General features: G+C 34.3%; 2 protein-coding genes across 2 annotated transcripts; one reads left to right on the plus strand and one right to left on the minus strand.

Annotated features, from left to right (window-relative positions):
- The first annotated feature begins 1,879 nt into the window (after positions 1–1,879).
- LOC110896003 (T-complex protein 1 subunit alpha) lies at positions 1,880–7,510 on the plus strand. Its single transcript, XM_022143405.2, has 17 exons — positions 1,880–2,052; positions 2,127–2,191; positions 2,823–2,912; positions 3,031–3,117; positions 3,229–3,288; positions 3,390–3,440; positions 4,280–4,375; positions 4,442–4,507; positions 4,622–4,839; positions 4,932–5,028; positions 5,114–5,200; positions 6,007–6,141; positions 6,241–6,345; positions 6,435–6,563; positions 6,636–6,739; positions 7,082–7,172; positions 7,258–7,510. Exons 1-17 carry the CDS (start codon positions 1,980–1,982, stop codon positions 7,342–7,344), a joined length of 1,641 nt encoding a protein of 546 aa, XP_021999097.1. The 5' UTR covers positions 1,880–1,979; the 3' UTR covers positions 7,345–7,510.
- Positions 7,511–10,437: 2,927 nt separating this feature from the next.
- Positions 10,438–25,038, minus strand: LOC110893578 (probable xyloglucan endotransglucosylase/hydrolase protein 28). Its single transcript, XM_022140676.2, has 2 exons — positions 24,857–25,038; positions 10,438–11,140 (listed from the first exon to the last, which is right to left on the minus strand). Exons 1-2 carry the CDS (start codon positions 25,036–25,038, stop codon positions 10,642–10,644), a joined length of 681 nt encoding a protein of 226 aa, XP_021996368.1. The 3' UTR covers positions 10,438–10,641.
- Between the last annotated feature and the right edge of the window lie 1,734 nt (positions 25,039–26,772).

Below are 26,772 nucleotides of genomic sequence, written 5' to 3' on the forward strand. Positions count from 1 at the left end.
GTTTATAAAAAAACAGTTTAAAAATAAAACAGTTTATATAAAAAAAAGTTTTTAAAAATAAAACAGTTTATATAAAAAAACAGTTTAAAAAAAAAACAGTTTATATAAAAACAGTTTATTAAAAAAACAGTTTTATATAAAAAAACAGTTTATAAAAAAAACAGTTTTATAACATTTTATTTTTTTTGTAGAGCCGAAACCCACAAAGTGGAGCGAGCGAGGCGACGATCATGCAACAAGCCACCGCAGAGTATTGCAAAACGTACCATAAGAGAACTTTTCCACACGTGGCGGCATGGGAAGTTGCGAGACATCACCCGAAGTGGGTCCCCGTTGAGTTAGTTGACACGCATGGTCCTACGGCTCCAAAAAAACGAGGCGGTTCGAAAAGATCAAAGACATCCGAGTCGGGGAACTACACGACTTCCGCGTCGGATAACTTGCCTCAAATGAACTTAAACGACGACCCTCTTGACGAACCCGATCAACTCCTTAACGAGCCCGTTGAGGAAGATACACCCACAAGGCCACGACGCAGACGAGGTGGTGAATCGTCAAGCAAAGGGAAGGAGGCGGTGGCGGAGTCGATCTTTAGAATCGAAGAGGAGAAAATGACCCAATTCAAGAAGGCCGAACAAAGAAAAGAAACAATGATGTCCCTAAAAGTTGAACGGGAGCAGGCGTACAAAGAACACTTGAAAACGATTGAAAGACAAAATGATTTAAAAATCTTGTGTGAAAACCACGCCCATCTCGACGAACCGTTCAAGTCAGTTGTCATTGAACAAAAGCGCGCGATTTGCGCAAAGTGGGGTTGGGAGATGCCACCGGTTTAGTTGTTTTTTTTTATTTGGTTATGTAATTTATTTTTAAAGTTTAATGAAATTTATAATTTAGTGTTTTATTTTTAATTTCTAATTTTAAAATGAAAATTAAAAAAATTGGGAGTGATAGAATTCCATCACTAGTGATTCCACCCCTCCTACATTTCTATCACTAGTGATAGAAATTTGGTTGATGACATTTCATGATTTGATTGGAGAGTGGGAGTGATAGAATCCATCACTAGTGAACCACCCCTAGTCCCCTAAAATCGAAAAAAAAACATTGATGACATCAATAACTTAAGACATAATATAATTATATGTATAATATGCACTTTTTAATAAAATAATACCAAACAAAATTACAAATATAAAATCATTGATTTTACTAATAATAAAAAGTCTTAATTTTTTAAGAGTTAATTGCCCGGATGGTCCCCGTGGTTTCACGTTTTTTTCACATTTAGTCCCCACCTTTTGAAAATAGCAGGTATGCTCCCTATGTTTTGTCATTTTGTTACATTTATTCAACCTGTATAATACACGCGATTTTAAAGATATAAATTTTTTATTATTTCGAATATAAAATTACATTTATTAAACATGTACAATATGGTTCCTATGAATATAAATTTTTATTATTTAATATATAAAATTACATTTATTCAACCCGTACAATAAAAAGGGTTTTTAAAGATATATTGTTTTATCATTTAGTATATAAAATTTAGAGTAAATTACTTTTTGAGTCCCTGTGTTTTAGTAGTTTTAACCACTTGAGTTCAAAATCAAAAAGTTTAACGATTTGAGTCCAAAAAATTGGACTCAAAAGGTTAAAATTTGGACCTAAAAGGACTCAAATAGTTAATGAAAATGCTTATAGGGACTCAGGTCGTTAAACTTTTTGCTTTTGGAATCAACTAGTTAAAACAACTGAAACACAAAGACTCAAAAAGTAATTTACCCTAAAATTTATTTATTCAACCCGTGTAATACACACGGGGGGTTATAACATAGTTTATATTATGAAAATATAAATAACAATAAAACTGGTATTATCAAAGGAACGCTCCAACTCCGCCCGGTTCAAAAAACCCAATCGGTTAGGGTTCTTCAAGAAGTATCATTTTAACCTTCACATCCTCACAATCAACAATGGCGCTTGGTTCACAGCCGCTTGATATTCTCGGAGATCGTCAATCTGGTCAAGATGTTCGCACTCAAAACAGTAAGTGTTTGTCTTCATCTTTTAAAACCCTAATTTCTGCACTCTAATTGATCCTTAATAATGTTTTGGTGCAGTTACTGCTTGTCAGTCTGTTTCGAATATCGTCAAGACTTCACTTGGTCCCGTTGGACTCGACAAGGTATTTGTTGTTTTGTTATAACAGATTTAGGTTTTTTTTAGGGTTTTGTATACCATAGATCTATTATGTCTGTGCTGGATAGATTTCAGTATGCACAAAGTTTTTACAAACCCTAACTGGTAGATGACAATATGGTGGTGACATTGTCAAAGTTTAAAAGATGATGAATTGTTGGTAGAATATATAGTTAATAGTTTGTGATAAAGTTTGAGGACAGGCAAGTCTGTGATCTTGTGGTTTCGGTCGGGATTTTTATAGTTTAGTATGCGACTGATGAGGCTGAGCTCTGGTAGATGTTTCAAAGGATGAGTATGTTTTGTGAATGCGGTTTAGTAGCGTTTGTCGTTGCTATTGCGTTTATAAAATGTTATGCTACAGACTACAAAGTCAGTGCATAGGAAACAGTAAACCTTTTGCTTACGAATTAGTGATGGATTAAGTTGAAGTAAAGGAGACAATAATAAACCTTTTTCTCTTGTATTGTACATAGCATCCAGTTTCGCTTCTTATAACTCATTATAGTACTTTGGCAATTGTAATTGCTTCTCTATTCTGTTTTGTTTTTATGCTTCTATTATTTTCCGATTAAATTAAACCTTGTGAGTGTAACTAATGTAAGCTCATGTTTCAGATGTTGGTCGATGACATTGGGGATGTAACCATCACAAATGATGGTGCTACAATTCTCAAGATGTTAGACGTTGAGCATCCAGCTGCCAAGGTTAGAAAAAAAGTTTATCTTTTTAGTCTTTTGTAGTTTTTTTTTTTTAATTTTCTTGCTATTTGTCTGTTCAATATGTCATTTTTTTTTGCAACTTATGGTTATTTATATAATATAGGTTCTTGTTGAACTGGCCGAGCTTCAAGATAGAGAAGTAGGAGATGGCACTACTTCTGTCGTCATTGTAGCAGCTGAATTACTCAAGGTATTAATATACATATTCTAGTAAATACATCTTTGTATTTACTATTTTTCATAAAAGAATTCGACCCCTGTTGTAAAATTTTATTAATATATTCTTATGATAATTTTGCAGAGAGCAAATGATCTTGTGAAAAACAAGATTCACCCAACATCTGTAATTAGTGGATACAGAGTGAGTGTTAATCAATTCTTCGTCTTCTATATAGTATTGTTTTGTTAATTCTTGCTCTCATGGGCATGTATACTTTTTTTTTTCTGTTTTTATGTTCGCAGCTTGCAATGAGAGAAGCATGCAAATATATTGAAGAGAAGCTCGCGATTAAGGTAATACTATTATAGAGTAATATGTGAAAATGGCAAAAAGTACGTCTACAAGAATTGGATTTTCTTACGTTTATGTTGAAGAAGCTATATTATCTTTTGATTATCTTAAGTAGGGGTGTGCACGGCTCGGTTTTATGGTAAAACCAAAACCACAACCAAAATGTTTGGTTTTTGGTTATTGAAACCCGTTCGGTTTTGGTTTTTTTGGTTCTAGTAACGGTTCGGTTTTATGGTAAAACTAAAACCGCAACTGAAATTTTTGGTTTTCAGTTATTGAAAACCGTTCGGTTTTGGTTTTTTTCGGTTTTAGCAACGGTTCAGTTTTCCGGTTTTTGGAACAAAATTTCGTAAGATTCAAAAAAAGTGTAATCCAAGATTCAAGAATCTTTCTTAGATGTTTACATTTAAGTTATTGTATCTAACCTTTTTAATTTTTAATTAATATTGTTCACGTAAACCTATCCTTCTAATCTGTTTTTATGTTTCTCCAAAGTTTTTATTAAGACATTTTCTATTATAATACTTTGAAAATCATTTTAGTTGTATCTTAAATTTTGTTATTTTTTAAGCAATGGATAAATTATTTCAAAGATAGATAAACATGTTAATGTTTTTATTATAAATACTCAACATTCAAGATTGAAACTAATAATTCCTATAACCAATACATAACAACCATTAAAAATGATTTTTTTTCGGTTCTAAAAAATGTAAAACTGTAACTGAATTATAAATTTTGATTTGGTTATTTCGGTTTCTTGTGCAATTCTGTTTTTTGGATCGGTTTTTTCGGTTTTCTGCTCGCCCGTAACCTTAAGTGTTCTTTTGTTTTTCTTTAGGTTGACAAGCTTGGAAAGGATTCTCTTGTGAATTGTGCAAAGACAAGCATGTCTTCTAAATTGTTATCCGGTGACTCTGACTTTTTCGCAAATCTGGTACGCTTTTATTATTTACTTCATCTAAATTGAATAAAATAACAATCACGGGTTACACATCATCAGGTGGTCGATGCAGTGCAAGCTGTTAAAATGACCAATGCACGTGGTGAAATCAAGTATCCAATCAAGGTTTGTGACTTTGTTCATAATAACGTCATTACTTTGTCCTTGATGTATATCAGTACCGTATTTTTTTCAATATCTCACGCCTGAAAATGTCTGAAACGCTTTTAATATTGTTAGGGGATTAACATCCTTAAAGCTCATGGAAAAAGCGCTAAAGAGAGCTACTTGTTAAAAGGTTACGCTCTTAATACCGGGCGCGCAGCACAAGGAATGCCGATGAAAGTTTCTCCCGCAAGAATCGCATGCCTCGACTTTAATCTCCAAAAGACGAAAATGCAATTAGGTGTTCAGGTTTTAGTCACCGACCCACGCGAGTTGGAGAAAATTCGTCAAAGGTAATAAAATCTATTATTTCATGGATTTACGTGTTTTGTGTTTCTTCTATTAAATTAAAGTATTGATATGGGTATGATGTATAACCTTACAGAGAAGCTGATATGACAAAAGAGCGTATCGAAAAGATTCTAAAAGCTGGTGCTAATGTTGTTTTAACGACCAAGGGGATTGATGACATGGCACTCAAGGTAAATTTGCTTATTTTTTTTGATTATATAACATTATAAATGTATATTTCCTTTAATTCTAACAATTTTTATTGTATCAACTCAGTATTTTGTGGAAGCTGGTGCCATTGCTGTGAGGCGAGTTCGAAAAGAAGATTTACGCCATGTTGCCAAAGCAACAGGCGCAACTGCGGTAATATGCACATATGTATTTATAAATTATAGTTTTTTTTTTCAATGAACACATTAAAAGTATTACAATTTGTGGAAAAGTGTTTCACTGTAGCAACAATCAAAGCAAGGTTTTTAAAAAAATTTCCAACTTTTTTTGGGTTTTTTTTTCTTTTTGTACCCTCAACATTCAGCATTGTCATTTACACCCCTTAGCTTTATAAAAACTTTGTAAAATGTCTTTTTGACCTTCTTAAGTTTTACGTGCTAATTCATATGTATGTGGGTCAAATATAATACATTTTCGTGCTTATTTTTATGTATGTTTTAGGTTGGTCTACATTTTATCAATTTGTTTTCCTGCTTATTTTTATGTATGTTTTTAGTTGGTTTACGTTTTGTCATATATAATACGTTTTCACTAGGCGGTATTGATTCCAGTTACTTTACGTTTCAAATTCCGCCATGCGTGGTACTATTAAAAAGAAAAAACTACTTTCTTACGTGCTTTTTAAGTACATTTCGATATAGATCCAAGTTGGTTTGCGTTTTGACATAAATGGTCTACTTTTTGTCATAAATTTTGTTCGAAAACAAGTCTGGTCAAACATAATACGTTTTCACTAGGCGGTATATAAGTTTGATTTACTTTACGTTTCAACACCTTCCCAACACGCGGTACCGCTCCTTAACTTAAAAGATACTATTTTCTTACGTGCTTTTTTTAGATATGTTTCCGTATGGTGGTTTATGTTTTGACGTAATTTTTTCTCAACAACGAGTCAAAATACTAGTTTATATTAAAAGTAAGTTTATTACCATGTACAGGTGTCAACATTTGCTGACATGGAAGGAGAAGAAACTTTCGATTCGTCATTCCTCGGATCCGCAGATGAAGTAGTGGAGGAACGCATTGCAGACGATGACGTCATACTGATCAAAGGAACCAAAACATCAAGTGCAGTACGTTATTCAACATTTCAACTTGTTTTTTAAAAAAAATCGTTTCCATCCACAACATAATAATTTTAATATTTATATTATTTGTGATTATTCCAACAGGTTTCTGTCATTCTTCGAGGTGCTAATGACTTCATGCTTGATGAAATGGATAGAGCTTTACATGATGCTTTATGCATAGTCAAGAGGACCTTGGAATCTAATTCCGTAATGCCCCATTTGATTTGTATTGATATAAAACAATATACATACATTCATATATACATATATTGATGAGCGTTGGAATGTTTAATCAGGTGGTGGCTGGCGGTGGCGCGGTTGAGGCGGCGTTGTCAGTGTATTTAGAGTACCTTGCTACAACGTTAGGATCTCGTGAACAGCTGGCAATTGCGGAGTTTGCTGAATCGTTGCTGATCATTCCAAAGGTGTTGACTTTTGTGTAGTCAAAGATCAAGTTATTCAAATTGATTACTGATTATAATACTATTTTATGAAAGGTTCTTGCTGTCAATGCTGCGAAGGATGCAACTGATTTGGTAGCCAAATTGCGTGCGTATCACCACACCGCGCAAACTAAAGCAGATAAGAAACATTTATCAAGGTATGTTTATTTTTAATTCATACCTACCAGTAGTTAACTGTAGTTAGGGGTGAGCAGAAAACCGAAAAAACCGAACCGCATAAAAATCCAAACCTAAATTTATGGTTTGGTTTAACAAAAAATTAAATGATTTTCAAAGTAATTTGCTCCGAAACAAATATCGATTTTGATTAAAAAAAGTATAGTAAAAGAAAACGTCTTAATAAAAACCTTGGATAAACATAATAAAAATAGATTAGAAGGTTAGGTTGATGTGAACAATATTAATGAAAAAGGTTAAATATATTAACGTAATTTGCTAATTTCCATTTGGATTTTGCTTTAATTGATTTTGATTCGCAGTATGGGGTTGGACCTGATAAACGGTACGGTTCGCAACAACTTAGAAGCCGGTGTAATTGAACCTGCAATGAGCAAAGTCAAGATACTACAAGTAAGTGATAAATCTACTACTCTCTTATGTACATAAATTTGTATTTAATTTTACGAGGTAAATTCAACTGTTTTATGTATCACAGTTTGCAACGGAAGCAGCTATAACGATTCTTCGAATTGATGACATGATCAAACTAGCCAAAGATGAGAGTCAGGATGGTCAAGATTAGATCTTTTTTTTTTTTTTTTGGGAATGATGTTACGGTTAATCTTTCTTTTTTGGCTTGTTTATTTGGGAAGTTTTGATGAGATTTATGTTTACTGTAAGTTGATTTTGTTTGTTAAAACTAGTGGTGATCATCAGTATGTAGCTTTGGATTTTTGAGAGCTTTGATATTTTCGTGTGGGAACTGAAAATTTTTAGTTTCTAACAAAGCTTGGTTTAGAATAGGTTTTTTTTTTTTTTTAAATTATTTATTTAACTAGTGGGTAGCAACCCGTGCTTCGCACAAGTCGAACATCAAAACGTGACGTCGATAACATTCAATAACATTCAAAACCAGCCAACCTGTGCGTTAGACCGTTATTAACATATGTATGTTGATAAAAATAAAATCACATACAACAACAATGAAGAAAACAATTAGGTAGTTGTGGTATGTAGGAATGGAATGAGAGAAGTAATAGAATGGACTATTACGAGGAAATGAAAAAAAATGTATTTGGTTGGTCAAGGTAATGGAATCATTCATTACATATGACATTTCATTCCTTCAAATTCATTCCATCCACACCCCTTGTGTTTTTTTTCCATTTCATTCCCTTTCCCATCTTCATCACCAACACCTCCCACCACTAGCCACCCACAAATGCCACCACCACCCGCTGCCGCCACTTTATGCCATCGACCACCGGCGCCGCCATCGTCTCCACCCATCGTGCCACCGCCGACCACCGCCACCGAACACCGGTGCCACCGCCACCACCCGTCGCCACAACCACCCTCTCCGCCACCGAACATTGGCATCAACCACCAAACACCACCGACCACCGCCACCACAACCCACCACCATCGCCACCCTCCGCCACCGAACACCGGCGCCACCACCGGCCACCACCACTAACACCGCCCACCCGCCGCCACAACATCAGCACCACTTCCGACCATCGCCACCCTCCGCCACCGAACACCAGCATCACTGCCGCCACAACCTACCACCGCCACTGCCACCACCGCTGCCACCAACCACCACCGCCGCCATCGACTACCACCACCCATCGCCAATTTTATTCCTTCTTCTGTTCCTGCCCACCAAACGCTACAAGGTAACGATTCATTCCATTCCCACATGGTAACCAAACAAGACCATGGAATTGAATGATCCATTTCATTCCTTTGTCCATTCCATTACCTCGTCTATTCCATTCTTCCGTCCATTCCATTACCCCATACCAAACAGACCCTTAGTTTCAAAGACACGACACAACATGTTAACGTCTCCAAATTTATTTTGTTGGAATGGGTAATTAACACTTTTGGTTGGGAGTGATATTTTTAAAAGCAATTGTAACTTCAATGAACTTTTCCAGAAATTAACAAACACTTCATGTATTTAGATATTACCAAATCAAAATTTGATTACGAAAATCATTTTCCTAGGGTCTTTTGATTACGGGAAAAAAATAGTTTTAAAATTATGCATTAGTCTATCTAAAATATGAGACAAAATTGAGCATAGATATGTTTTTAGAAAATAAAAATAAGGAAGAAAGTGTTTTAAGGTATCTGTACTTCCCACGGCCACATGGTAGGCAACGATTAGAGTTTCAGGTCACCTACAAATCAAGTTATCAATTATTGTAGTTAAGAGATTGTTCTAGTATATAGTATAGACTGGAAGTATATAACTAACCTATGACAAATTAGATTGGTTACATCATTTATATAATTGTACTTTAAAAGTTGTATTGATTGGAGAAAATTTGGAGTTACAAGTGATTTGACAATAGGTTGTCACTTTTAAAAGATTGAAGTTTTTGGTGATACATCTTGATCATGGGTAACAAACGTCCCAAACCTACCTGCAAAAGTGATTTCGCCGGGGTGATGATGGGTGTGGAGAAATCCAATTCATCACCCCGACGGAATTACTTTTGCAGGTTTGGGACTTGTACACCGCACATGTGGAGTGTGGAAGGGAAGGCGTGACCCTAGTTAGTCAGTAGTCATGCTTGAAGGGGCGGATTGCATCAATGTGGCTCTCAAGTGGTGTGATGATCACGCCTTGGGTATGGACATTACACTTGGTTTAATACGATTAGCATGAGATAGGTAAATCTTGTAAAATTACAAATAAAATACGCCGGTCAGGATAAAGTAGCTAGTATAAACAAAACTTATTTATACATGTCTTGAATGCCTAACTATAATCCTTAGGGTTTAACAAGCAATATTAAACGAAACTTATTTTCCTTTGATAATTTTTAAGTGTGAGTTTATTCAAACAAATTTATAATGGTAGGCTAGGCAATGTGACTCGACTTTTCTTTTTAGATTACTTTTCATCATCACATTTTTATATAGCGTGATTGATTTTGAAATAGCAGATTTGAGTAGTTTTCACAATCTCGGAATCTGTAATAATGAAAGTTTTAAATCATGACTAATAGGTCAAAAGCTTTCTAAAATAAGTCATACTTGTGTTCTTAATATATAAAATAAGAATTCTTATAGGAACTTTATGAAAACTTTCATATCAACTTTTCCATAAAAAATTATCATATACAAAAAGGGTTTATATAAATTATCATATACAAAAAGGGTTATATGATAGATTTGTCATTACATACAAATTTCTAAAACGTATCATCCTAAAGGTAGTAGCCACGTTATCACTCGTGTGTTTAAGAAAAATTAAAATTATTGATAATAATTATATAAATAGCTACACCAAGTTGAAAAAAGAAAAAATAATAAGAACAGTTGTGTAAAACTTTATTAACAAGTTTATTTTATCTAGTTTTGTGTAACAGCAAATTAAGATCATTGACGGACATCTAAAATATCATTAGTTTTTTGTAACAGCAAAACCACTGACGGGCTACTGAAGTATCATTGTATCATCAGCGGGAATTGGCCTCGCTAGGCTCTTTAATAAACCGAATATCCAATAATAATAATAACCTTACTTGTAAAAAAAAATTTAATTTACAAATAAAAACTACCATTTAACAACAGATAAAAAAAACTAGGGTCAACAATAATTATAATTAAATAAACAAAAGTAAAAAAGGGTTGCATGATGGATTTGTCGTGTACGGTGTATTCATCAACCAAAATCTCATATTTCTCCACATAATCATCATCACAAACAAATTATATGCTTTCCCACCATTGTCCTCTATTCACATAAAAATTAACCCAAAAAAAAAAAAAAGATCAAAGATGATCAACAAAATAAGAAACTTAAAAAAAAAAAAAGAAAAAGAAAATGATAGTAACATAATAAGAGAACCAACCACCATGCTTAAATCGCCACCGCACGGCAGTGTCTCTTCCCATGGTGGTGACCCCGACCGCCACCAAACGTCACAGGATCAAACTTCTTCAACCTCTCTGCTTCTTTCAGGTTAATCACACACTCGGAAGGTGGCGTTTTGTACCTTATTTTGTCATAACAATATGAATATTGCATGTGTTTCTTTCTAAAACCTTCCATTTTCGCCCTTTGTGAGGTCGTGATACCCTTTGGGATTACGTTGGCGTTTGATGCGTCGTCGCATTTGAGCAACGTGAGGGGGTCTGCGGTGCATCCGTGGAGAACAAAGTTGGAAAACTCAGCGATGTAAGGGGCGTATTTGTAATTAACCTTGTACTTTCCGCCATTTGTAGCCCACTCGGAAGCGTCCCATATTGTCGCGTATAAAGTCATTGGTTTTGATGGGTAATCCCCACCCATTGATTCGGTTCTTTTGATCTCTCTTATCGGAACATCATCAACATAGAATCTGAACCGAAAATTAAAACATCAAGAATTAAAATAATAAAATTTACAAAAAAATTTTACCAAATTACCCTCCCTTTTTATAAAAAAGCTATGATTGAAGTAAGGCAGAGAGATGTCACTATTGCTATATATATATATATATATATATATATATATATATATATATATATATATATATATATATATAGAGGAAGGTTCAAATGAAAACCACTAGTTATTGTGAAAACTCGAAAACTAATTAAAAAAAGCAAAAAAAACATACATTTTTTTTTTACAAACCAAATTTCGCAGGTTTTTTTATATATAAAAAAAAAATTTTCAAAAAAAAAAAAATTTGTGTAGTGCACATGTGTAATACTACACATGTGTATGTGTACTACACATGTGTATTATTACACATGTGCACTACACAATTTTTTTTTTTTTTTGAAAAAAAGTTTTTTTTTATATATAAAAACCAGCGATTTTTATTAAAAAAATTGAAATTTTTTTTTTGTGTGTTTTTTAGGCTTTTTTTAGTTAGTTTTCGAGTTTTCACAATAAAAGTGGTTTTCATTTGAACCATCCCCTATATATATAGAGTAAGGTTAACATACAAAAAGCTTTATCATACATCACGTAGGAGACAATGGTAACCGTTGAATCAGGGGTATAATCACGCATGGGACCACATAATCACGCATGGGACCACATAATCACGCATGAAACTATAATCACGCACGTTCTATGATAATAACGCACGCTATATTTTTTGTCATGTATGTTAATGTAGGTTAAGCCTTGAAGTACATTATACTTTCTCTCTCTCTCTCTCTCTATATATATATATATATATATATGTATATATATATATACAAACTCTCACATTTCATTTTCTGTAAACAATAAACCAAAACCTACAATAACAAACCCAAACTACACATTGTTTTCTATAAAAAATGAAAATTAAGACGAGTAGTGTTATTTGTGTGTGTTTTATTATTTATGTAACTTTTATTTATTTAATGAAATCACAAAAAACGTGGGAAAAAATTAGGGCTACGAATCAAGCCCAAGTGCAATGGGGATTCAGGAACAAAAAAACCCAGTTTACCAAAGTCACTAAGACAATAAAAGAGGAAGAAGAAATGTATAAATACAATCTAAAAAACGTATGAAAAGGAAAAGAAGAGGCTGAATGATGTGAAGCCATGTGTTATAGGCTACTATTCATAGGCTTTCTAAATTAATATAAATAAATAAATAAATAAATAAATAGTTGAAATACATATAAATAAAAATTGATATTGTTAAGTACAATGGGATGAGACCTTGATAAATTTGAATAAATCTTAGACAGATAAGTGGAGTACCATACGATTGTCTAAAGTAAAGATTGAGGAACATGCCATTTGCTTGTTGCATAAAACCCATAACGATGACTGGTTGATATATGGAAAGTGTGCATCATCAAGACTTTTATATGGTGATGAAATGAGTAAACATGCATGGTGCGTCCTTCAAAGCAAAAGAATTAAACAACACTCATATCAAAAGAAGAGAAACATCTCATCATACATCCCATGTGGTTTGATTGACGAACTCAATCAATAATTTTAGCATCCATGCTTTTTAAATTCGCAACGGAAAATATCATCAGGATCGTAGTTAGAAAAAAAATCAGAGTTTGTAAAACGCCGAAGTTTAATATTAAATAACTGGGATAAAACACAAATTACAAACAAAGGTTTTTATAGGGATAAACCCTAATTGATAAACATAATTCCTTTTCTTTATTCTTATAAGAGTTAATTACACAGATGGACCCTATGGTTTATAGCTGGTTTCACCTTTGGGTACTAACTTTTTTTTAACCGGTTTAGGTTTTATGGTTTCAATTTTGTAACACCTTTGGGTACTAACACCATATAATGACTAAAATACCCTTCTATTTTTTAAATTTTATCACTGTAACACCTTTGGGTACTAACACCTAATTTTATTTAAGTTTAAATAAATTTTATAAAATCTATTTTTTTATTTTCATCTTTTTATTATATCTCTTAATTAACATAAAATCTATTTATTTTTTTATTTTCATCTTTTTATTAAATTTCTTATTGATCACTGAGCTAAAAAATACACATTAATATAAAACTAATTATATGCACAATTCTGTTCTAAAAAATTAAATACACAGTTGAAAAGTTTACTCGATACATGTTAGTTGAATCCAAAATTGAAAACGAGTAAGGTTTATATTATTTAAAACTAACAGCTTTATACATGTCTATTTTTTAATTTACATGAAAGATATTTATTATTATCTATCATATCTATCCAAAATTGAAAACGAGTAAGGTTTACATTATTTAAAACGAGTAAGATATTTAATTTACATAAAACTATATAGATAGTAGAATTTATTTAAAAAAAATACTACTGTAACTAGTAGATTTTATGTTAAATAAGAAATTTAATAAAAAGATGAAAATAAAATAAATAAATAGATTTTATGTTAATTAAAAGATATAATAAAAAGATGAAAATAAAAAAATACCTTTTTTTAATAAAAATCAAATAAAAACAATATTTTATGTCTGTCGCGGGGCGCGACAGACTGCTCTTGATCCGTCGTGGGGAGCGACAGCCTGGCCTCCAGGCTTAACCTGGTGCTGCCACGTGTCGTCAGGCGTGTCGAGGCTAGGGTCAAGTCAGCAAAGCTAGGGCCTACCCTAGAGTCTCTCGCGGGGCGCGGGAAAGGGTCGACCAGACACTATAAATAGAGGGGATCGGCTTCAGTTGCAGATCGCTCACAATTCGAATTTCTCTCTCAAATCTAAAAAGCAATAATAATCTCCAGACATAATACCCCCCTAAATAGCGAAGCTCTGCCTCATTGTAAGTATTATAACCCCCGGTTACATGTTAGATAGGCTGCCCGATCGATCTAGTGCTCCGTAACGCATGTCGAGGCTCTGTCTGACTCAGTCGTTGGAGTTCTGTCTCGGGGAGGGTACAACTAATGTAAATTTGGGTTATTATACTAACGCGTGTGCATTGTTTAATTTACTAGATTATAAGCAGCAAAGTCACAAGGGAAATAGCTAAAATAACAATGTGAGTGATTCCTCTTTTCACAAATTGTTTTTACAAAACCTCAATTGTTTTTACCTCATAATTAACAGTGATTGAGTATTTGTAATTCTATAATTATCGTCGGTATGTTGGGGTTTTGTATACAAAATTTGTTACTACACTGTGAGTAGTAACATTACCACCAGTCAGGATTGACAGTACCGTGGGTGGTAATTAAAGTAGATATAAACAAATGTAATTGTTGGATTGCCCTCAATGCTGTAAAATGATAAAACCTGTTTTGATTAAACTGGGATTCACTCGCCAGTATTTCTTGCTGATAAAATGTTTTTAAACGCGTTTCAGGTAACAAAATGTGAAAGCCAATTAGAAGCCAACTGTAGAGCACTGAAGGCTTGGAAAAGTGGCTATAAAAGTTACCTAAATAAAGAAGAAGTTTTATTTCAATAAATTAGGGTTTATCCCTAAAAACATGTTTGTAATGGAAATTTGGTTTTTCCCCGTATATTTATTATTTATAAAATGTGGTGTTTTACTCTGATAAAAATTTTCTAACTACGATCCTGATGAAAATTTCCGCTGCCAAATTAATGATAAACACCGATACCACCATCTCTGAGTAGGCCGCGGCCGTCCGCCTCCATGGGGCAGGGGTCGGGGGTTGCGACACAAAATATAGCTAATTATAAGACCACCCGTAGTGGTAACATGACTGGGCATGGAGGACAAAAAAAAGCCCAAACACGCCGTCCCCACCGCCCTCGGGCGTGGTTTTCAAAAAAAAAATGTGTGGGCGTGTTATTTAAAACGCTAAATCGAGATTCATTTTGGCCAATGACCGTTGGCAACGGTCAACTCAACGACTATGATATATTCTTTTTCTTATTTCATATACATATATATATATATATAGGGTTGAGTTCATTTCAGAACTCTAAATAATAACAAAACTCCTAATAAACAATCATTTTATTTATAAGTTTTTGTATTTAGGATCTTTTTATCATCTATTATATATATTTCTCTGATTACATACTTGTTAAAAGTAGTTTATATATGTTTAATTGCCAAAATTATATATATGTGTCATAACTAATTACATATATGTAAAAAAAACTAGTTTACATATGTGTAATTATAAAATTACATATAAAAAATGATAAAATTACTCTTAACATGTATGTAATCGTAAAAATACACATAATAAATGATAAAATTGTCCTAAACATAAAAATATATAAATAAAAAGATTGTTTATTAGGAGTTCTGCGAATTCTGTAAATATTTATGGTTCTGAAATGATCCTTGCCCATATATATATATGGGTTGAGTTTATTTCAGAACTCTAAATAACTACAGAACTCTCAGAACTCATAATAAACAATCATTTTATATATAAGTTTTTGTATTTAGGATCTTTTTATCATCTATTATATGTATTTCTTTGATTACATACATGTTAAAAGTAGTTTACATATGTTTAATTGCCAAAATTATATATATGTGTCATAACTAATTACATATATGTAAAACAACTAGTTTACATATGTGTAATTATAAAATTACATATAAAAAATGATAAAATTACTTTTAACATGTATGTAATTGTAAAAATACACATAATAAATTAAATGATAAAATTATCCTAAACAAAAAATATATAAATAAAAAGATTGTTTATTAGTAGTTCTGCGAGTTCTGTAAATATTTATGGTTCTGAAATGATCCTGGCTCATATATATATATATATAGGATCAAGATCATTTCAGAACCAAAAAAATTTACAGAACCTGCAGAACTCTTTACAGCCACCCATTTTATTTCATGTTATTTTTTCATTATTTTATTTATGAGGGGCATTAAAGTAAATTTATACCTAAAAAATTATCACATTTTTAATTTAACCTGATTTATCTCATTTCAAAAACACCTTTAAATCTACATACACCTTTATCTCATTTCTGTTAAAAGTATTAAACAGAAAACTTGCGTACACAGGGAAATGGAGTTGATTTTTTCCTTATATAATTTTTTGAGTAAATAAACATGTTGACATTATGGTAATGCACTCAAGATTTTCATGCTTGTGAATTTTTTTTTTCTAAAGTTTGCTCAGACTTTCTAATTAATTATTTAATTCAAAATTTTCAAATAAACGATAAGTTTAAAATTTTAGTTTTGAAGATTTACATAAATGTATTTAAACATTTAGTTTGAAGAAACTAATCAGTTTGAATATCTTCATATATGTAAATTTTATATTTATACCTATGTAAAACTTTTACATAAATGTAAATTGACATCCCCTTTGAACATATGATCAACGTGAATATTAACATATATATTTCTACTACAGTCACATGTATGTTAAACAGTTACATATATGTAGTTGACATTCACCTATAAGAAACTGACAATTAGTGCATATATTTTCAAACATGTAAATATTATATTTACATGTATGTTAAGGATTACCATTTATTTAAACATCATCATATATGTAAATATCGTATCAATTTTCATCTTTTTAATCGATGCAATATAAAGCACTTCATTGGAAAAATATGAAAAAAATGAGATGTCAAGCAATTCATAAAAAAAACCTAAAAAGATGGAGTACTTCAACAATTTTTTGAAAAATGATCGTGAATATAGGATTTTAGAGAAAAAAGGGGATAGAATAAGGTTATTTCCAATTCCAGTTGATGTTTATTTACATTTTTACCCTTATTTCATTTAATTAAAACTCTTTTATTGTTTCTTTAATTACAAATATACCCTCATTTATTTTCAACCATTGATTAATAGATCAATGACTATAAATGGTTCTTACGAGTTCTGAATAAAAAACAAGTTCTGCAATGAACCCAACCATATATATATATATATATATATATATATAGGGTAAGGATAGTGTAAAAAGTGCTCAAAGTGTGAGAAGTGTAAAAAGTGTATTATAACACTATATATAATACTATATAACACCATATAAACATCGTATAACAATATGTAACATCATATAATACCATATAACACTATGTAACACTATATATCATTATATAACAAATATAACACTATACATCTATCATAGACATGCTATCAGACAACCTATAGTGTTATATTTGTTATATAATGATATATAGTGTTACATAGTGTTATATGGTATTATATGGTGTTACATATTGTTATACGGTGTTTATATGGTGTTATATAGTATTATATATAGTGTTATAGTACACTTCTTACACTTCTTACACTTTGAGCACTTTTTACAGGATCCTCTACCTATATATATATATATATATATATATATATATATATATATATATAGGGGAATGCTAGACAGAAAACCCTTAAATTCTTAGAAAACTCTGGAAACTCAAATCTCTCCCCATTTTTACCCAACCTCCCGACATTTTTTTTTTGAAAAAAATAACACATGTAATATACATGTTTTAAAGTGTTTTGGGCCAAAAAAACAAAAAAGCGCCGAAGGGATTTTTTTTTTTTAAAAATAAACAAATTTCAGCAATGTTCGGTTGCCTAACATGTGTTAGACAAAAATGCTGAAAGTTGCTGAAATTTGTTTTTTTTTTTAAAAAAAACCCTTCGGCGCTTTTTTGATTTTTTTGGCCCAAAACTCTTAAAAACATGTATATTACGTGTGTTATTTTTTTCAAAAAAAAAAAAAGTCGGGAGCTTTGAGTTTTCCGGGTTTCTTAAATATTTAGGGTTTTCTATATAGCCCAACCCTATGGATCTTTCACAGAATTGTCTTTCCAATCAAGAGTGTGGAATCCTCTTGATCAGAATAAGCAGAAAACGTGTAGGAACAGAAACAACAAATCACTTTCAATCCGGATCTTTATTGATTAACTATCAAACTGATTACAATCAATCAAGATCCTCACACACTCAAATTCGCCCAAGCCTAGCTCTCACGAATTCTAATGCCTCTCAAACTCAGTTTTGGCTGATTAACCTAAACCCTAAAGCCTAACCTTGTTTATATAACACAAGGTTTGCAACCGGGCTAGGGTTTACTACATGGTCAAAGCCCAATTCATCCCCTATGACCCAAACCGGGTTTAGTTTAGCCCAAACTCTATTATTTCACTATTACAAAGCTAAACTCGCTAACCGTTTATCGTTTAACTAATTACAAGATATCTAAAGACCAAATCTTAGCTGTTGTCACAGAATATGCACCAACAAACTCCCCCTTGACAATAGCTTCATAAAAACTTTGTCTTCAGTCTTCTTGCAATCTTCATGTAGTCTTGCACTGTCTTTGGTCTTTGGATAGCTTCAGCTTCAATAGTTTCTGTCAGCAACAGACTCCCCCTAAGCTGATGCATCCAATCACCAAATCTTCAAAACGTTAGCATTTGAGTAAACTCCAGTTTAGCTTTTGCACAACAATCTTCAAACTCTTCAATCTTGTCTGCAATATAGAAAGGAGGTTCTACCATGCATCCAATCAAACTCTCATCTTCACACTTCACAGCAACTTCTCAGCAACAAACTGCTTCAATCTGTATACTATAAAACAAACATCTTGAGAAACCATAAGAATTTTTCAACAAAGTTAAATAAATTATTATTTTTCAAGAGATAGTTAAACTGTATCACAGATTAAGCATTTCCAACTTATCACCAATGCGCAAAACTTTTTGTTCAACACACAAGAACCTGCAAGATTTAAAATTTTGAACTCACTTTCTAACACCGTCTCCCCCTATCCGTAACAATTCCTCCAAGAATAACAGTTTTTCGTACATTAAGAATTTTAAACAGAAAATGACACTATTTTTGGTTTTTTTGTATTTTCTGAAAACAAATAAATAACAAAAAGCAATAAACACTCTATTTTTGTGAGAATCACCGGTAAGAAGATCATATCAGCACAATCAAACTGTTGCACACAATTAGATTATTCTTTATTTAATGTTTTAGTGAAAAGCAGTTCAAGATGATTACCAGTATGTTTGTCCACTTAAGCAAAATGCATGAACATTTCAAGTACCATTACCATATGACACGTTAAGGTAATATTATTACTGATATACTAGTGTGTCCCACTTCAGGATATACCCCCGCGATCAAGGTATGCACAAAGATTCATCGTAGTAGGTGAGTATACTGAATTCATCCGTTTTATTTTTCAACGATAGATAATTGGTGAGCAGGTCAGTACTTCCGTACAGCAAAGAGACCAAAATATCTTATCGAGGGCTAAGACAAATACCATTTTTTGGTACGAATTATGCATTTTGCATTTTTTGAAAGACTCTCTATGAGAGCTTCTTCATTTTCAGGGTTTTGGCATTTTTTGCTCTTTTAAGATATCCTGGGTGTGTCTAGGTCAGCATGTATCTGGATGCAGCAGAAGGACACCCCTGATATCCCCAGATGAAATAACAGTATAAAGACCCAAAACTTCAGATTTTGGCAATCTATCAACGCAAGATTTAAGGTCATTAAACCATACACCACTGATGTGTTCCCCACTCATATTCAGTCTATTTAAGTTTATATCACTTTGGTAAGTTGATTATTTCATGCTTTTTGCCTACTGGTACATCATATGATGAAGCTGCTATCACACTTAAGCAATGTAATTCATTTTGAGTGTGACAGTCTAACTTGCTGATGTACTATCATTTCTTCTTTTTCACACAGTGATAACTCATTTTTTATTTTCTATTATTTCTTATGTTTTTTATTTTTCAATGTTTTTGTATTTTTGATTTTTAAGAAAAACAATAAACTATTTACAAAATTCTTATGAAAAACCAGTTATTCAGGATTCCTCATCCCGTTGAGTTCGACTAAGTGTTCAAAGCGAGCCCTGTCAAATGCTTTAGTATAAAGATCTGCCAGGTTATCTTCTGTGTCAACTCGATGAAGTTCAGTCAGTCGCTTTTCAGCACAATCCCGTATAAAATGATCACGTATGTCAATATGTTTTGTGCGACTGTGTTTCACGGGATTATTAGTTATTGAAATTGTGGCATTATTGTCTATCATAATAGGAGTACGAGTGAAATCCAAACCGTAATCGCGCATCTGCTGTTGAATCCAGAGAACCTGAGAGTAGCAGCTTCCAGCAGCAATATATTCAGCTTCACACGTAGAGGTAGAAACACAAGATTGCTTCTTGCATTGCCAAGACACAATCCTGCCTCCTAAGAACTGACAACCACCTGTTGTAGACTTCCTGTTAGACTTGCATCCTCCAAAGTCTGAGTCAGTGTAAGCAACAAACGTCAAATCACTATCAGCTGGATACCACAACCCAAGTTTAGGTTTCCCCTTCAAGTAACGAAGAATCCGCTTCACTGCTTTCATGTGCGACACTTTTGGAGTAGCCTGATATCTGGCACACAAGCATACGGCAAACATGATGTCAGGTCTTGAAGCAGTCAAGTACATCAGAGAACCAATCATCGCCCTGTATTGAGTTGGATCAACGTCTTCAGTACTTTCATGATCTGGGCCAAGATTGTGATTTTCGCAAATGGGTGTATTAAAAGTAGAGCAATCATTCATTTTGAACCGACTCAAAATGTCATACACATACTTTGTTTGATGAATAAACATCCCATCCTTCTTCTGTTCAACTTGTAATCCCAGAAAGTAAGATAGCTCACCCATAGTGCTCATTTCGAACTTGCTCTTCATCACCTGCTCGAACTCTTTACACATGTTTTCATCTGATGACCCAAAGATGATGTCATCCACATACACCTGTACCAGCAGAAAATCTTCCTTCTTCCTCTTGATGAACAGTGTACTGTCAATCTGACCTCTTTCAAAACCATTCTTGATCAGATGTGTAGACAGTGTCTCGTACCACGCTCTGGGAGCTTGATGTAATCCATACAAAGCCTTATCAAGTTTGTACACCCGATCTGGATAATCTGGATCAACGAACCCATCTGGTTGTGAGACATACACCACTTCTTGGACTTTCCCGTAAAGAAACGCACTCTTCACGTCTAGTTGGTAAACTTTAAAGCCCTTGAATGTTGCGAAAGCTAGAAACAAACGAATTGCCTCCAACCTTGCCACTGGTGCAAACACTTCATTGTAATCTATCCCTTCTTGCTGATTGAAACCTTTCACCACCAATCGAGCCTTGTTTCGCGTGACGATTCCTCTTTCATCCTTCTTGCACCTAAATACCTACTTGGTGCCAATCTCTCTTTCACCTTTAGGAAGGTCAACTAACTCCCAAACCTTCAACTTTGCAAACTGGGCCAGTTCCTCTTGCATAGCTTCAACCCATGAATTGTCCTTAAGAGCCATATGAATGTTCTTAGCTCCTCTTGGGAAATAAAACAACTATACAAGCACTCGTTCACAATCCCAGTCTTCTCAATCGAAACAAATAACCCTATATTCGCTGCTATACTTCTTCTTGTCTGAACACATGCAGTAGGATCTCCAAGTATCATGTCAACTGGATGATCTCTATTTGCTCGTGTAGTAGCAACAGCATCGACTTCTAGATTGTCACCCAGGTTTGATCCAACCTCCCCCTGAACGTTCTGATCCGCAAACGGATTAATGAAGTCCTCCCCCTGGTTGGGTTCGGGTTCACTATCACTTGAATCAGTATCAGCAGCACCTTGGGAAGTTTCCGGAGCATCTGTCATATCAACATTCGATCTAGGCATGAACTCGCCTTCATCGTCTTCATTTAGCACTGTCTGAATCAGCTAAGATTCATCTGCATTGGAAAACTCAGGAATATTAAATGATTTAAAGACACTTTCATAATCATATAATATAGCTGGACCACTCGTTGATTGTTGAGGTTTGTATGAAGTAATTTTCACATTAAACACAACCTCAATTTTACCAGTTTTTAGATTAAAACCCTTTTATTCGGTGCGCCAGGTACGTAACCTAGAAAATAGCCTTCGTCAGCCACTTCACCGAATTTTTGTTTATCTTTATTTCGCACAATGGTGCAGGGTAATCCAAATGGTTCAAAGCCTTCTAAGTTTGGCTTTTTGTTAAACATCAACTCATGACAAGTTTTGTTAAAACGTTTAACGGTCAAAACTTGTTTAGGACATAGCAAGCTGTATTCACAGCTTCTCCCCAGAAAAGAACTGGTAGCTTTGAATCTGAAAGCATCGTCCTAGCGGCTTCAGTCAATGTCCTGTTTTTCCTCTCAGCGACTCCATTTTGTTGAGGCGTATAAGGAGCAGAATATTGATGTTCAATTCCCTTGCGAAGACAGTAGAGATCCAGAATACGATTCTTGAACTCCGTGCCATTATCACTCCTTATCCTCTTGATCTTTGCATCATGGACGTTTTCCAATTTTGTAAAAAGATCTATCAACATCTCTGCTGTTTCATCTTTTGTACCTAAAAAGAAAACCCATGAATAACGTGAGTAATCATCAGTGACAACAAGACAATAGTACTTTCCACCTATGCTCCTCACGTTCACTGGACCGAATAAATCCATGTGAAGTAATTCGTAAGGGGCATCTATGGAATTTACTGTTTTAGACTTGTGAGGTTTCTTATGTTGTTTTCCCTTTTGACATGGAAGACATTTATCTTCCACTTGAAACCTCTGCATTGGAACCCCTTTCACTAGCTCATGTTTAACAAGGTAATTCATTTTTCGATAGTGAATATGGGCCATGCGTCTGTGCCACAACATTGATTCAGCTTTAGATGCTTTTGATAGTAAACACGCCACCACCGCAGTTGGATCCTTAGCACCCATGTCCATGACATAAGTGTCATTTCTCCTTGGCGCTCGCATCACTATCCAATCGTCCGGTATCTCCAAACCTGGTTTCAACACTAATGCTTCATTCTTGGTAAAATGGACCGAGTGACCCTTGTCGCAGACTTGTGACACGCTCATCAGATTGTGTTTAAGCTGCTCCACATAGTTCACTTTGTCCAGTGTGATCTTCCCATTGGTCACTTTTCCTCGTCCAGTAATTCTACCACCTTTAGCACCCGCAAAATTTACATGTCCTCCATCATAATCTTCAAATTCAGTCAACAATCTCGCATCCCCCGTCATGTGCCTAGAGCAGCCACTATCAACATACCATAAGTTGATAATCCTCCTTAGCAGCTCCTGCACACACCAACCAAAAAATTAGTTAGATTGGGGGACCCAAGCCTTAATGGTCTTGGGTCGTCCAAATTCACCAACCACTGGAACATCCATCCAATATCCATTACTCCTTACTGGAGTCTTGGATCTTAGACCTGTTGATGGAATTTGATTTTGATTTCCACTAGGTCTTTGGTCCTGAGGGTTCCTATATGTGTTTGGACTATTTGACCTTTGATTTTGATTCCAAGAAGCATTATTGTTGTAATTTCTAAAGCCATTGTTATAAAAATTTCGACCACCATTATTTTGGTATCGATTTTGATATTGACCTTGACTTCTAAAATTATTTGAATTATGATTGTTCATTCTTGGTGAACAGCTTCTAGGTCTCTCATTTCTGCCTGGTGGAGATCTAGGCTGAAATCTTGGTTGATTTCTTTGAAAACGAGGAACTTGTGGAGTTCCTTTTTCAGCCTTATCTTCACCAACAGCAACATTCTCTGGTTGCTTGGGAGCAGATTTCTTTGGAGAGTTTAACTCTTTCTCCTTTTTATCACCACTCTTCTCTGGTGACTTCTCTCTCTTCCTCTCACTCACTTGTGCTTCACTCTTTCTATTAGGACAACAGCTAGCTACATGTCCCTTTGTGTGACACTTGAAGCACGATCTCTTTTTCGAAGACTTCTTATCTGAAGCCTTTGAACTAGATTCGGGTTTTGATGAAGATGCCTTAGAAGGATTTGGTTCAGTTTGCTTAATTTCAGAATTTTCTTTGTTTTTATTTTTAGCAAACTCTACGTTCGATTCATTTTCAATAACAGCTGTTTCGTTTTTCATGTCACTTCCTTGAACAAAATTAACCTTTTTAACACAAGTTGAATTTTTATTCCTAGGATGTGAAGTTTTCTTTTTCAAAACAGGTTTGCTGTTATTATCCTTCTTAGCATCACCTCTCTCAGACTCATCTCCTTGACTTGAGGAGGAACTACTTGGTGCTGTTGACATAAAATTGGTTAGCTCATCTTCATCAGGTAGGAATGAATAATCATGACTAAGAGGAGGTGGGACTTCATTAAAGCCTTGGAATCCCACACTCGTCTTGTCATTACTCTTCTTTAACCCACTCATCATATGTTTCATGACAAAAATAGAATCCCTGAATTGTCCTAACTTCTTTTCAAGTTCAACAGTTTTGAGTTGTGCATCTGTCAACTCTTTGCATTTTTCAGAAATCTCTTTTGTTTTCTCAGCCATCATGTCATGAGCTAAGTCTATGACTTGAAGTTTTTCGTTTAGTTTGCAGGTTAAAGAATCGATTTCAGTTTCATAACCTTTTATTTTCTTCAAGTATAGAGATTCATTTCTTTTAGCGAAAAAATTTGATTCTTTAATGTTAGACATTTCGCTGACCAAACTTTGGTTGTGTGTGGACAACCTGTCAACTTCACCCTGTAGTTCACGGCATTTCAAACATACAGAATTAGTTTTTACCTCTCCTGTTTGTTTATCAAGGTTGGCCATTAGAGCCGCAAGCTGAGCTTCCATTCTTTTGTACTTAGCATCTTTTTCTTCAGCTTCCCTTTCAAGTTCAGACTTTTGCTTTTCCTCTTCAGCAACCGGTGTCTGATCATCCTTCTCTTCTGCAGCTTTACTCTCCACCTTCACTTCAGCATCGACTTTCACTTCAGTATCTCCCACAGTAGCTTTATCATCATCAATGGGCACTATCTCTGCCATGAATGCCTGAGTGGCATTCTCATTGTCATCTAGATGAATACTCCAATCATAAGAACCTTCTCGTGCTGTGGAGATCAAAGCCTTTGAGCTAGAGTTGTTTGATGCATTCCTGTTGTTTGAACTCTGACTCGAATTATCTTGCTTTTGTTTCTGACATTCCCTAGCAAAATGCCCATAACTTTGACAGTTAAAGAATCTCACTTTGGTCTTGTCAAAACCAACAGACCTTCCCACAAACTTCCTTCCTGTTCTATTCATAAACCTCTTCACTCGTCTAGAAATCATGGCCATTTGCCATTGCAAATCCATCTCTTCAAGATCATCAGGGTCAATCTGATCATAGTCTTCATCTAAAGTAGCAGGATCAGATATCTTCCCCTGAATATAATTCTCATAAGAAGCAACAAACGAAGCAAGTAGAGCAAGATGTTCTTCAGCAGACTTCACACTCATAGGCATTGACTTAGCACTACTACTCTGCTTAGAAGCTGATGTTTTCTTTGCTCCTGATGATCCTCCTGAAGCAGCTACAAAACACACATCACCATCCTCATTCACCGTAACCTGTTCATTCTCACATGATAGAAACGCAGTAGCAGAGTTGCTAGAAGCGTTGTGAGATGAAGAAGATGTAAGCCCATTGTAAACTGCTGGATCTTGAACCTGATCATATCCAGTATCTTTCTTCTTCATACTGAGCTCATAAGCTCTGAGCTTTCCAACTACTTCTTCAGGCTCTTTTGTTTCATAATCTGCTTCACCCTTGATCATGAGAGTGTAGATATCCCACTTGGTAGGTAAGGCATCGAGCAACTTGTCATTCTTCTCTACGTCAGAATAGCAATCGATCTCATAATTTTCCATTTCTGACATCAGATGGTAGTAACGAGTGATGATGTCTTCAAGTGACTCATGCTTCATGTACTTGAAAACAGCAAACTGCTTCTTCAATAGATCAACTTTGTTTTTCTTGACATCTGCATTTCCCGCGTATCTTTTCTCTAACGCATCCCACATATCTTTTGAAGTTGTGTACTCCTTGAAAGTATGCTTGATGCTATCAGGTAAGGACATTTTGATTGCAGCCAAGGCTCTCTTTTCAGCCTCATACATCTTTTTGTCAGCCTCTTGCATGTTCACATTGGCTGTTAATCGTGGTCTGCCCTCAAAGTCATGTACTGGGTTTATGTACCCATCTTCAATGCATATCCACATACGCGTGTCCTGATATTCAACGAATGATTGAAGCCGATCCTTCCAGGTCAAGTAATTTTCCACCTTCATCATCTTAGGTGGTTTGTTGGTAGTGCCAACCTCATGCTCCATCTTCAACAGCTCATTCAAACTAGACATGTTCGACATTTTTAACGTAACAGACTGATAAAACCGTACAAATTTTTCAGAAAACAGTGGTTACCAAATTACATAGTTAGAATCGTCTCGAAAAGACGAATCCAATGATATATAATGTCAAAAACCGAATTCGGGATTTTCCAGAGTCTTTTTTTTGTCCTAAAAATCACACGAATTCAACGGTGCAAACGGTTTTGTCAAACGAGTTACGGATCAATTTCTATTTGCAAAACACTGAAATTTTATCGACGCTTGCCAACTGAAATTCCACCCTTTTAAATTTGCTGGTTTTTAAATTTGTTGTCTTAATTTCGCTAGTAAGCAACTTCGCTTGTTATTTTCGCTGAGTCAGTTCAGGTTAATTTCGCAGGCAGGTCTAGT

Source organism: Helianthus annuus, chromosome 12 (genome assembly GCF_002127325.2).
Source record: "Helianthus annuus cultivar XRQ/B chromosome 12, HanXRQr2.0-SUNRISE, whole genome shotgun sequence".
NCBI classification, from domain to species: Eukaryota; Viridiplantae; Streptophyta; class Magnoliopsida; order Asterales; family Asteraceae; genus Helianthus; species Helianthus annuus.

Coding starts and splice junctions, on each gene's coding strand:
- LOC110896003 (XM_022143405.2), top strand. CDS start 1,980: ATGGCGCTTGGTTCACAGCCGCTTGATATTCTCGGAGATCGTCAATCT. Junction 2,192..2,822: donor GTCCCGTTGGACTCGACAAG/GTATTTGTTGTT, acceptor CTCATGTTTCAG/ATGTTGGTCGATGACATTGG. Junction 6,564..6,635: donor CGTTGCTGATCATTCCAAAG/GTGTTGACTTTT, acceptor ATTTTATGAAAG/GTTCTTGCTGTCAATGCTGC.
- LOC110893578 (XM_022140676.2), bottom strand. CDS start 25,038: ATGGCAGAGATAGTGCCCATTGATGATGATAAAGCTACTGTGGGAGAT. Junction 11,141..24,856: donor GCTGAAGAAAAAGATGCTAA/GTACAAAAGAAT, acceptor TAATTCTTGATG/TTTTAATTTTCGGTTCAGAT.